General features: G+C 39.4%; 1 protein-coding gene across 1 annotated transcript in view; it reads right to left on the reverse strand.

Annotated features, from left to right (window-relative positions):
- grid1a (glutamate receptor, ionotropic, delta 1a) overlaps positions 1 to 14067 on the reverse strand; it is a gene marked incomplete at both ends in the record, with an annotated part of 214690 nt that overhangs the window by 75877 nt on the left and 124746 nt on the right. Inside the window, 1 exon segment of the mRNA XM_083923323.1 lies at positions 11195 to 11479. Within this exon segment, the coding sequence (XP_083779449.1) occupies positions 11195 to 11479 (285 nt within the window).

The raw sequence follows: 14067 nt of genomic DNA on the forward strand, positions 1-14067 counted from the left end.
TACTGTAGTTTCTGTTACAAAATGATCACTACTGAGACTCAAAACCCTTTTATGCATTATCTGGTCCATTCATTTGGCAAGTTAAAGAAGATAGCTGTTTGCTATTATACGTCTGTCAGTTATTGGCAACATGTTTTCTTTTGTCAGTCAAAGAATGACTGAAGGAAAGCACCGTCAACAAAATGGTTTCAATAGTAGTAGTCAGGTCTGAATGTGCAGAGTTGCTGGAGTTACAGTCCAGGGCTTAGTTATTATCTCAAAAAGTCATTGTCCTACTTTGTCCCCAAGTTTGGCCTACGTGCCTTTGGGTGCTGTGTGCTTAGAAGGGGGACTATCAGATGAGAATTCAACAATTAAGAATATGATAATAAAAAGGGAATATAATGCAGGAATAATTAAAAACAGATACATCTGGCCTGCTGTAGAGTCAAATTTCAAGTAAGTTTTTTATATTTTATTCAAAATTAAGTTTAAGGGTTAAAATATTCTTTTGGGATTTAAATTGGCCTGACAATTTTTTATACTTTTTTGACACTAAATCGTGCTCAGCACAGTTGTCTCCCACAGGACTGCATCTACAGTATATGATACCTGCAAGACCAGAGATCCGTCCCTGCTTCAGCATTTGATGTTAGGTAAGTCTTTATCATCCTCCTGTGTCCCAGCTGTGAAACAGGCTACATCATGCCCTCCTATGCCCACATTGGCTGTGAAACCTGCATCAATACCTAATTCACATTATGCCTTCTGTGCTTGCTTGCCGGTCTCTGAGATCATGAATCTGTGTGTCTAGTGTGGCATAAATCAGATTCAGCCTTTGTCCAGATGTCAATACACACTGTCTCACTTCTACCCCCTGCAGTTTTTTTCTCTCCCGCTTTCACGGGGGCTGTGTTGAATGTTACCAAAAACATGCTTGAGTCATACAGCAGCGGTGAGCGATTTTACACAGGTTGTCCAAATATGGCCACAGGCTCCACATGGATTGTGCAGCACCTTCAGTACACTGGTCAGCATGCAATGGTCTGCCTTCCATGACCACTCCTACCAAACCACCTAACACATTCAGGATGTGTCTGAGGAGGTGGACCAAGTAATGAGACACACAGCATGGCGCAATGCTGCCCCAGGCCAAGACAGCCAGCAGTTAGTACTGCCTCTGTGTCTCAGCACACACCAACTCGACATCATCCATCCTAGGCTCCTCTTCTTTCAGCGATCACAGCTCAACAATGTCCAAAACTGGATTGTGTGTGCATGTGTGTGTGTGTGCAGTATATATATATATATATATACAGTATATACTGCGCACACACACACACACACACACACACACACACACACACACACACACACACACACACACACACACACACACACACACACACACACACACACACACACACACACACACACACACACACACACACACACACACACACACAGAGACACACACACACACACACACACACACACACACACACACACACAGCAGTTCTCTAGACTGTTCTCTCACAATACGTAACTGTTTCTCTTCCTGTACACACCTTCCCATCTCTATTTTATGTTCTTTTTGATCCTCTCATCTCTATTCTTATGAAAGACGATTAATTGAAGGTCACCTATGCGTTCACTCCCTTTGAAATTATCTGACAAGCTAGTTGGCAGTGTTATAGACCTTATGGTCCAAATGTAGCATTAATTTCAATTAAATCAATGAATACAATTAGAAACACTTGCAAAGAGTATGTTATTACACAGAAACCTAATCCTTTCTCTCAAAAAGGCTTGCTTCATGGTCTCAGAAATATCACTAACCCTAACGTTATGCATTACAGACTTGCTACAAACTCTGCAGGAGATTTCTTTAGGGTTTGTCCTGCCTGTGTTATAAATAACCTTTCTACAGTAGCAATCACCCCCTACATGTGAACAAAAGCATCTTAATCACACCTAATCCCAGTCTAATTCTCTCCTCCTTTAACAGAGAGCCAGTCACCACAAGGCAGGCAGAGATAGATATAGCTGCTCCACAGTCATTACTAAGTGCAGGTTAACTCACACGAACCTGCCAAGCAGCCTACTGATGTTCAAGAGAAATCAACCCTTCTTTAAGATTTCCGATAATCACGCTTCAGTCGCCTTGTATCGTCCTCTTGTTATGATCAAATGACGAGGCAACTTTACAGAAGCTTTTGTTTGCAGATTGTCTACCCACTGTCCACCCTCCCACACATAATCAATAGCTGGCTTTCTTTTACATACACACAACTTCGAAGACAGTGTAAGCACACTTTTAATGGCATTTACAAAGGCATACAGATAATATATTGCAAAACTTTAAAACAAGACTAAGAGTTTACAGCCATGCTAACAGCTCTGTGAGGCTGTACTTTGGCACAGTAGTACCTTGCACTAAATGCTAACACCAGCATGCTAACATGCTCACAATGGCACTACTTACAAACAGATTGTAAATCTAAAGTAAGTAACTTTCTGAAGAATGAGACAGAACCTGTGAAAAAAAAAATATTGTTGCTCTCTCTGTCTTCTCTTAATGCCATCTGCTAGATTCACTGCACCCGACGACAACCAATCAGAGCTAAGCTAAGCAGTGCAAATCAAATGTGAAATAATATTATGTTACTGTATTGCATATTTCTTTCAGAAAGTGTTTTCAGAAACATATAAGTGTACTGTTTAGCTGTAAAATGAGAGTTTGCCCCACCCACCAGCTGGACAAACATACTCGTTCAGAGGTCAGAGCAGTAAGCAGAGCTGGGTCAGACAGAGACTGCACAGTGGTTGTTGCTGTTCTGGCGCGTTGGAACCTAGCAGATATCATTAGGAGCAGACAGAGAGGGCTCAGAGCAGCAGGGACAACAGATGGAGGTAATATGTTACTTTTCAACATACAGCATATATGATTCCGAAGAAAGTTCCCAACTTCAGCTTTAAGCAGGTATCCTATTTACAATGTCAGCTGACATACAAACTTATTTCAGAATTGTAGTATGTCATTAGTATGGAATTGTAGTTAAAAACCAAAATATTGGACAAAGTAAAAATCTGACCTGTCGATGGCGCTGCATGAAAAGTAAAGTATATTTTCGCTGAAAAATCATCCCATGGTCTTTCTTGGCACTGACATACATCAAATAAGCCACCAAGACGGTTTATTTTGGTTTTTTTCCCCCGTGTTTTAACTATTAACAGAGATGTCAGGTAGAGTCGCTAACAGCCGGACGTGGCACACTAGTTCGGGGAATTACGGTGATGGCATTAAAACGGCTTTTTAACCACTAATACTGCTCAAAATAACACCAAACCTCTGCAGCAGCATGATAGTAGTCCCTACACATAAAATGAAGCACCAACAATACATTCAGCAAACCTGGAGTTTATTAAAAGAGTGTTTTGAAAGACTTACCTACTGGCTCGGTACGAGGTCCTCTCTCACTTAGTCCATTCAAGTCAATTACCAAAGTCAATCCAAAAGGAAGGAGCCCATTGACGCTTCGTTTTATGTGTAAGGATAGTTATCGTTCTACTGTAGAGGTTTGGTGTTATTTTGAGCAGTATTAGTGGTTAAGAAGACGTTTTAATGACTTCACCATTCTGCCGTGAGTTAACCAGTGATAGCCACGTCTGCGGCGTTAGCAATTACTCAGTTAATAGTTTATATGCGCAAAAAAACTGTATCGATGGCTTATTTGAAGTATGTAAGTGCCGAAAAAGAACATGGGATGATTTTGCGCCTGATTTACACTTTCAAGGGGTAACCTAAGTCGTTTCAACTTACGTACTGAGGTGGACATGAATGTCTTAAGCAAAATTCTTGGCAATCCATCCAACAGCTGTTGAGAGGTTTCACTAAAAGCCACAAATGTGAACCTAATGGATGTGCAAGAGGAAATGCCAGTGAATCACCAAAGCCATTAAGATTCCGCATTAAGACTCTACTTAATTCTATGCCTATCAAATCAATAGTTGTGGAGATATTTCAGTCTGGACCAAAGTGGTGTCTAACCCACCTAAAGGCTGACGTTGCCATCCCTAGAGTCATCATTTAAAACAATCTATGGTAGCACTACAATCTATGGTAGCACTACAAAAAAAACAGCAATTATGATAAAGTTTGTTAAATAGGGAAGACTATCGGTTTTTACATGTTTTACATTTTTATATCTAATCCCTGATTGAGCAGTGAGAGGTGGCTCTCTTGCTTTCAAGGTATTTTCAGTAGCGTATTGTTTGTGAAGGTGTGGACCAGATAGAAAGATAGAAAGGCATGCTGTGTGATTCAAAAGAAAGAATGGCATAACTGAGGGCGGACTCACACTTATTCAATTTGCAGCCATTCTGCTGAACGCTGTCCTTTTAAAGACATGGCTGGTTTAAAAAACAAGGGGAGAGGAGAGCATGAACCTGAATTGTGCCTGGTCATGGTCAAATAAAAAATTAAATGAAATAAAACCACATCTTTCAACTCACCGCTCAACCCACAAAAGACATTTGTGCAGCCAAAAGACAACAGCCAACAGTTGTGTGTGTATGAAAGTTTGACTCAATATCTCGGCATTCTGGTCAGTTTGAGAATATTGCCAACAATGCTCAAGGGACTGCATGGTCCTTGACGACAGAAGCAAGAGTTTGCTGTCATAAAGTTTGTCTTTCTGTGGTAGAAATTAACTTCCATGGCCTTGACATGCTTTGGGTCTATTTTGTCCTTTTACAAAATAAAAAGCTGAGGCATTAAAATACCCTTCAGCACTGTCGGAGAACATGGCTGGATTCTGCAGAAAAGGACCGTTTAAAGGAAACAAAGAAGTACTGCCAGTGATAGAGAATTCCGAATGAAGGAAGGAAATGAAAAAAGAAATAAGACAGGACAAAGAAAGGAAAGAATAAAAAACATGTGAAAAGGAAAAAGCTGAGTCTTAGTAGGTGTAAAGGGTCTTTTGGTTAGCAATGGGCTGTTATAGGATTATCATATAATGTTGTTCTCTCTTATTTGCCTGAAGGCACGTGAGGCAAAACCACATAAGGATGTTATGCAGTCATAATACAATGCCGGCTTCCTGCAGCATAAGAATAACATTATTTCTGTTACTTGTGAAAGAAATAATGGAACAAGCTCTCTCACAACAGAGAATCAAATTATGTGTTGAAAATGTATAATGAGAAATGGCCTTGAAGTTGTTTACATAATCTGCCTTTCATGCAACCAATGCATTGATGGAGACTGGAATGAATCAGCTATCCTGACACACTTCAGGACACGAGGTTCACTTTGTCCCTGAGGTTAAGGAATCCAGCTGTTTAAGCCGTCAAAATGCAGAGCCTGTGGTCGCTCTCACCATCCCAAAAAAACAAAGGATTAAAGGAGTATGATATCAGTGTTTATCCATGTGGGGATTGACCTTTTAATACAAACCTAACCATTAAATTGTTTGATTAAACCCTGACTGGTACACTAAAAAAGAAACATTCAGGCAATTCGCTACAGTGCATTGGAAACACATGAAAACCATGATTCCTTTAATTTTTTTTGTAAACCTGGGGGAAACACTGGATATATTATGATAATAATTGTCTAGATCAGTGTAATATAGATAATACGATTTAGGACAATTCTTTGTACATATTGCTACAGTGTGTCGCCTGGGGCTATATGTAAGAAGGTGCTCTGTATTTTCTAGTATCTGCTTTTATAGACTAACACACCATCAGCAAATTGATGACACAGCAGGCAGGCAAAACACGGCCTTATCACACCACATCCAGATATCTATCACACCACTTCTACTTTACATGTTCCATAAAGCCGGCCTTGGTACAGCAATCATGCTTCTAATTAATCTGTAATGAAATGTCCTTTTGCACCATGTTCCCTCCTGAATTTCTTTCATTTGGCATGAGTTTCAAATATCAGATTTAAAAAAAAAAAATTGAATAAGATTTTTTTTTTAAGAATCAAAAACTCCATGTTTCTAAAGGCAGTCATATCATGCATCACAATGGATGGAGATACAGGGGCTTAACACTCTGATGATCCTAGATCAGCACAGTGTCTTTTCATAGTCACTGTCAATTCACAAATCGGATTATGGCTGAAGGGAAAAAAACATGTCTTGGCGGTGCCGAAAAGATGCTAGTCCAAAATATTAATGCAACTGCTAAATAATGACTCACTGTCTGACTTCCAGTGCATCAGCCAACAAGTCATCCGTTTTATTCCAACACTTCGTCATACCCAAACACAGACTAGGCCGATTGCCAATAACTCCCAAAACGATATACGTTGTATGACCGTTATATTTAATGTTGTGAAACGGCTGCACAGTGGCAGTTTAAGATATTATTATTAATAATTATGGGTCATTAGAAGCTGCTTCTGACCTATGAAGCTGTATTTTGGGTGAGACGTATATGATAAAAGCATCACAGTACTAGATAAACCATGTTATTGTACTGTAAAAGCTAAGTTTCCTACAGTATAAAGACTCACTGCTCTCTCCAACTGGAACACAAAAGATTTACAAGAATGTGACAAACATGACTTTTGTATCTTTAGTAGCAATGGTGGTACAAAAAAGCTGACTTTATCATATGTGTTGATTGGCTTAAAGCTTGTATTGATTCATATACATACATATACATCCAATTTTTTTAATGAAACTTGAGCTGTAACAATTAGTCTTTTATTTGGCAGAAAATGTATTCACTGGTTCCACATATTGACATGGGTTTTTGTTTTTTTCTAGTTTTCTTAGTTTAATGTATGTAACATTAATATATTTAGGTTTGGGAATATTCATTATATCTTGAGGAGCTTTTTTTCTGAGATTTTATGACTGATCCATTAATCAAGAAAAGAGTCATCATACAGTATTAATCCATAATGAAAGTAATCATTTTAGCCATTAATTAAACTAATGTATTACTTGTGTAAACTCAACAAGTAATAGAATCACGTGTCAAACAACATAGTTATAATCCAGGCTTTTCTGTCAAACACAAACAAAAAGTCATCTATGACAATTATTGGTAATGTCTCAAATAATAGTATTATGAAAGGAACCTTTGTAGAGAGATATGCCACAGTGTTGTACATTACTTTCCCCTTTCATGCTAAACATAGAAAGAGAGCTGGAAAGAGGAGACAGTAAAGCTGTGACAAGATCAAATCTGATCTGAGCTCCTGTGCTGGGAGTTAGATTATCACGCATCTAACAGCATGATTTGGAAGTAATGTTCAAAACCTTTCTGTGTTTATGACAGTGTAGCAATAAAGGAATAAGTGGTGGGAGAAGTACAGTAGGAACACAGATTGAAGTTGTTTCTGAGTAGCTAGCAAAGCAACATTACCTGTAACTATTATTCATAAGATCAATTTGCACATTAAAACAGCCAGATGGAATTGCTTATGAATTAAATTACAAAATAATACAGATAAATGGAAAACATACAGTATTTTTCCAGATATCTGCAGCATACAGCTAGAAGATCAGAGATACTTTTTACTTGTTTTAGTTTTTGTAACACCTTAAAAAGGCAATTCAAAGTGCTTTACATAATGTGTTATACTTAACAGGAAATGGAGCAACAAACACTGAATTGGTGTGTTGAATGAGCTGCAGTTGTCAGAGATCTCTTTGACGTATACAAAGACTTTCCAAAAATCTCGTGGTAATTTTCTTGTTTTTGCTTTTTTTATTGCCATTTTCTTTAAAGGTCTGACTTATTTTATGAATTTGACATAAAAACAGCTTTACTATTTCTACTATATGCTTTATATGAGGAAGGCTTCCGTAACTTAGACAAAGCAGACTAAGGAAATCCACTTTGTGCCAGAAGGTACTTTTATAACGAGTACAACTACATTTAACCCTGGTCCTGAACAAATCCATATAATGGTCTATAAGTGCATCCTCAGTGTTTTTGTGGGTGTGCACACACTGTACTTGACCGACCGTAATTGCTTTGTTGCACATGTTAAAGAGTAACACCGTTACCGATCTCAGAAAATCCACAGTATATTCTCTATTGGTAAGGAAACGGGTAAGATGCCTAATCAGACAGCACCAGTTTGGGTGTGCAGTGCCTGTTATTGAATGCCAGTACTTGTTTGATATCGACCAAAATATGTCCAATTAATCAAGACTCAAAACCTGTCAAATACAAAAAGCTGGCATCTAAATGTCAGATCTGTTATCTCATTTACTTGTTCTTTAACCAGTTCTATATTTTCTTCAGAATGTTAAAAAACTTTACTTTCCCCAAAATGTTAACAACTTTTGGGGAAAGTTCTTGTATGACTTGTATTTGGACAGAATCGACCACTTGAGCATTGTTGCATCTTTTATTTAATGAAAAAAGAGTTCTGTAGAAAAACATGTGTAACCCACATAACATATAGGGCGACTAAAATTCCATGTAATGTACGTATAAGGGTAGTTGCATGTGTTCCCACGTGGGGGCGAATTACGCCGAGCATCTGGAGAGATGGGGAGTGCTATGTGTGGTCAGCAATTCCTTTTCTGCTAAGGTTCGTTCCTGTAAAAACGTGATGCAAACTTCTAAGTAATTCAAAAATGGGTGTTATTAATGTGAAGGCACAAAGTAGCATAATAGCAAAGTCAATAGCCTACAACTCAACTTAAGTTTGGGAACGTTAACACTGATTACATTCATCACAGCATATTTTTTTTACTTATCACACACACAAACACATAATCTTAATAAAACAGTGAAGTGCTGCAGGTGTTTCTTCCTACTCATTGGTCTTTAGTTTAAATTCACCATTCATTCTCTTTAAATACTAAGTGCCAACACTGATTTCTAGACTGCACATTTGTCTCTTGGCAGTGGTGTGGGTCACTGTAATACTGCTTCAAGGCAGGCACCAAGGGTATTTTGACTGTTCTGTGATGAGCATCCTAATTAGCCGCTACATTCCCTAATTTAACAAGTGCAGAGTTAAACAGTGTAACACAAGCACAAATGTCAGCTGTGCCGACTTTGTAGAACCTAATTTAGCAGCCTGAAAAGGCTATTTTTTTAAAGACTAGCATTCCCATCCATTTTTTCTCACCAACAGAGCCTTTATGCATTAGAAATACTATACTGTAGGTTCCCTCGCAGGATCTGCAATTTAAAGATATAATCTGTATTATTTTCATCTAGGTAACGTCTTTTGAGTTACTATCAGAGTTAAAACCACAGTGATTGATCATATGACACCCTAATATAACTCCCTAAATAAGCAACCATGTTAGTGACGCTGCTGACAATGGTTGGTCTGCCAGGTGCAGATTGTCACTGCCAGTTATGCTGTGTTCAGTTGTAATCGGAAATCGGAAACTACCAACTAGGCTTGTAGTAAGGGCTGAAGTGTAATAGGAACATGTGTGTGTGATGGGTTCAAGAGGGTGACATATAGGGGACGGACCGGGCGTAGCGGTGAATGTGTTTCAATAAAGCCTACAAAAGAGAGAGAAAAAAATCAACACACATAGGGACCATGATTGGACAAAACGGTGGGCTCTGAAAGAACAGGCACACCTGCAATTACATCTTACCGCCAAAGACGCCACTAGAAACAAGGTATCTCAAATTTACAGATTATGACTTTAAGGCTTACACTGTGCTGGAATGAGATACAGAGTTCATGACCGAATATGATTCAATGGATGGAACAGTATTGCATCAGGAAGTAAATTGATCTAAAATTCTTTAAAATGCAAATGGACAGATAGATAGAAAGCAAGACATACAGTACAGTTAGACAGAGAGCTAGCTAGTCAGTCAGAAAGACAGACAGGCAGACAGGCAGGCAGACAGACCTCTCTATGTTCATGTTTACACCACACTCACAGTCAGCGCCTGTGAAAACAAGTGTGTAGACGGAGAGCATGTAGTTACTTAGCGCTAGCATTGTGAACGCAGCCCTGCAGTGCGTATACAGTGTGTTTACTTATTGTTGTGTGTTGTTATTGTTGTTGAATAAATGGTCCAACTCCTTAAGACCCAAGCCACATCCCCGTGTCTGTCCTTGCTGCCTATACATTAAAATGAAGGGATTTAGCCCTGAAGCTAACAACTACAAATAGTAAGCATTGTAAGCAAGATGCAAGACAGACGTAGAGCTAAAAAAAAGGAAAAAGAGTTTCAATTAGCTAGCCAGTTAGACATATAGCTATTCAGAAAGAATGATAGAAAGATGGATAGCAAAACAGCTAGTCAGACAGACAGATAGACGGATGCTCTTCCACAGTAAACAAACCTGTGGGTGGGTACTTGTATCTGCTTAGTGGGGGTCTCTATTTCCTTGAGGGCTTGCTTTACTATACACTTCAATCAACTCTACTGTACTGAAAATAAAACAGATTTATGCTCTCCTCTAGATTGCACTCGTCCAAGTAGTAAAAAGATTAGCCAGCAGTGACAAAGTATCATCTGAGAAATGCCAATGCAGCAATATAGTCTCTTCATCTTTCTGTGGGTCGATCTCTCCTCGACCCACAGTCCTTTGCTTTTTGCTAAATGTGGGTCAGGAAAGGTCTGGTCCCCGGGGTCGTCGTGATGAGAATAATGAAAACGAAATGGAGAACATCTGAGAATACATTACGTTTTCTTTGGAAACACCACCATTCTCTGGTGCCACAAATGAGCCAATTAGGCTCCGGCTTGTCTCTCCATGAGGATGCTACTAGTGAATGCAGCAATGAGATTTTATATTTCCCAACAATTTCTACTGAACTTTGGTTTATTTTTTTAGCAGTGTGCATGTTCAATATGTGTGTGAGTGTGTGTGTGTGTGAGTGTGTGTGTGTGTGTGTGTGTGTGTGTGTGTGTGTGTGTGTGTGTGTGCGTGCGTGCGTGTGTGTGTGTGTGTGTGTGTGTGTGTGTGTTTGTATGTGTGCGTGCGTGTGTGTGTGTGTGCGTGTGTGTGTGTGTGTGTGTGTGTGTGTGTGTGTGTGTGTGTGTGTGTGTGTGTGTGCGTGCGTGTGTGTGTGTTTGTATGTGTATGTCTGAGTTGTAATGTTTTTTCATCTTAGCTCCTATGGCTTTACTTCAGCCTTTTTGGAGCATTAACACTTAAATGAAAGAGCTGAAATCATCTTACATGCAAATGTCATGTTTATAAGATATATTTGGCCATCCACTTCTCTCATTCATCCCAACTCACCGTAGTCGCTCTCATAAAAGATGATGAACTTCTGCCAGTGTAGTTCTGAGACAAGGGTGAGGAGGACATCGTTGATCCGAACAGGTGGACGGGCAGCCAAGGTGTAGCTCTCCCCGTCTGGGCTGGGGTTCAGCTGGCAGGCAGTGCGGGGTGCACCATCCCCATTTCTCTGGATGAAGAGGTGGGGAATGTGCATTGCATCTGTCAGAGACTGCAGGGCACTTGCCGCTGCGCAGCCCGTGGATGTGACCAAAGCGAGAATCCCCTGGTTCATCAGCTCACATGCTGGACAGAAGAAAGAGTAAATAGAGGAAAGGTGGATGAAGCGAAAGGAGTAAAGGAAGAGGGGTAGAGACAAGGATTTGAAGAAAGGAAATATATGGGAAAAAAATGGTCGGGAAAAGAGAAGATGAGAAGGAATAAGAAAAAAAACATGGTTAGATATGCATCTCAAGTCAATTCAAACTGTAATTAATTCAGACAAGACTTTCATTCAAGACATCTTTTTAGGTTTTAATAGCGCTGTACATTATTCAAAAAAGTGTGCTCAACTGGTTTTAGGAAGTCAAGATGATTCTTTGTGTATCCTACTTAGGATTACATCTGAGCCTCTGCAGTTGAGAACAGATCACAGAAAGGAGGGGATGGGTGCTGAAGTCGTATTATAATGTGTGCTGTAGTTGAGAGATTCAGTGAGGGGCATCCTCTAATCCTTGTCCCCAGACAAAAATGAGACAGCTGATTAGAGCGAAAATGCTTGCTTAAGTCAACAGTCACTCGAGAACAGCAAATAAGAGAGAGAGAGCTACAGGAGTCGGTGTGGTTCTCTGAACAGCGAACGCAAGGAACAACGAGTCACAAATAAAAATCAGGAATATTTTAGCTAGATACAAAATTAAGCGTCCTGTGAGACTAATCTAAATATTGTCCCACACATCCTTCACTCTTTGTCTCTCTTTTATGTAGACATGGGGGATCTGTAAACCAGCAGATATTCAGACTGCAGACACATGCTTGTAATGTCTGTAGTGGGTCTTACCACCCCTACATTTTTATTTACACATGTAATTTGAGCGAAATCTGTTTTAGATCCTCTTAGGGCAGGTCAGCATGTCTGCTGAGACATAATTCCAAATATCTTTTAAAGACGGAAATGCCATCTTCTACATTATTACAGTAATTTGTCTGAGTTTGATGAGAAAAGCTGTTCCATCTAAGCAGTGGTAAATATTTAATGAGAGGGGGGGACTTTAAATTGCACTGATGTGACATAATAGGGAGTATTTATTTGCTCTTCAAATGATCCGTTGATCAATGACCTCAAAAGTAACATACAGTTCATATACTATACTGCTTACTTTTTACTCCAGTGGGTTTTCAAGTGCTGTCTGAAACATTCATCTGCACAAAACAGTTCATCATAATATTACTTTCTCAGTTGAAACCATGGTTTATATTATACTCATGTTTCTTTAAGGAAAGATACACACTCAGAATAGTTCATCCTATGTACTCTTGACCTACCCTTTCTGGGGAGGACAGTATATACGCCATGAAGCAAAACTTATTTGCATCTTCTCTTAGGTTAAAAGATGCAAAACACAGAAACAGGCGATTAGTAGAAAGGAGAAAGTGATGTGAATTCAATGCAAAACAGTATTAATGAGAAATAATGAATTTGCATTTAATTTTAGGCTCCATCTCTGTTATGAGCTGCATAATCATCTACTTCAGGGATTGTCTAATTTTGCATGTGACATGGGACAGGCTACCGCAAATGCTGATTAAAATTCAAGTCACCATTTCTCTCACAGCGGGGTTCTTATAATTTCAGCATAAACAGCTAAGTACATTGTACAAAACAGCAATTTCCCTAAGTGTTCTCTCACTGCATTTATTATATAGTCTACATTAACATCTGCAAAATGTAGCAAAAAGCAACAGCATTGTAGTCAAAGATCATCTGATATCATACAAACCCTTGGTATTGTCAAGTACAACAAGGTCTGCATGACATGGACATTTTTAAAAGCCTATACAGGTAAGATACCATAAAGTAAAATTCACTATGATACCACATTTACATGTGAAGGAGGAAGTGGAGAAAGAAGAGGGTAGATTTGGAGGAAAGGCATAAGGATGAGGAAAGAGGCTTGAGAAGGAAGTGTGAGGGGGGGATGATAAGAGGGAGTGTTCTCTGAATGGAGCCATAATGGGAAAGGGTTGTGTATGTGTGTGTCTGGATGTATGGCAGAGGGGGAGGACTATTAATGTGACAAATGACGATTTCATCTGCTGACTGCAAGTACAGGAGTGCATTAAGGCTCTGTAAATCACGAGTACAGGGGCAACTAAATAACATGCTGGGGAGAAGCGGGAAAGTGGGAATGTCATACAGTCAAGGTAAACGGAGATGCACTGTAGTTGAAGTAGAACAAGAAATAGAGTGCTAAAGAAATAGAAGGATTATTTGTAGCTTTATGCATGAATGCTCAGAAGGGTGCCAGAATGACTTCTGCAGTACAGTAAGCTTGTTACCATTTCTATGTGTTTGTGTGTGGGGGGGGCGGGGTGGGTGGGGGTGACTTGCATAGACGTCAGCATGTGAACCGTGGCACTTGGCAAACATTCCTTGATGCAACATGAAATGCTAATACACTTCCCAGCAGGGAGTCCTGTGATTGACTAATACAAATTTTTGGGCACGCTTAACTGCAACACTAATACAGTGTGTAAATGTGTCAGGTCGTAAAAATAAACTGTGTACCATGATACGCACTGAAAATAGGTATAGCCTGTTTTTCACGTCACATAAAAGCAAGTTCATCACTGGGTTTTAAGGGATCATTGATTCTGCAAACCGTACTGTGTGA

Source organism: Echiichthys vipera, assembly GCF_963691815.1.
Source record: "Echiichthys vipera genome assembly, chromosome: 11".
Classification (NCBI taxonomy): Eukaryota; Metazoa; Chordata; class Actinopteri; order Perciformes; family Trachinidae; genus Echiichthys; species Echiichthys vipera.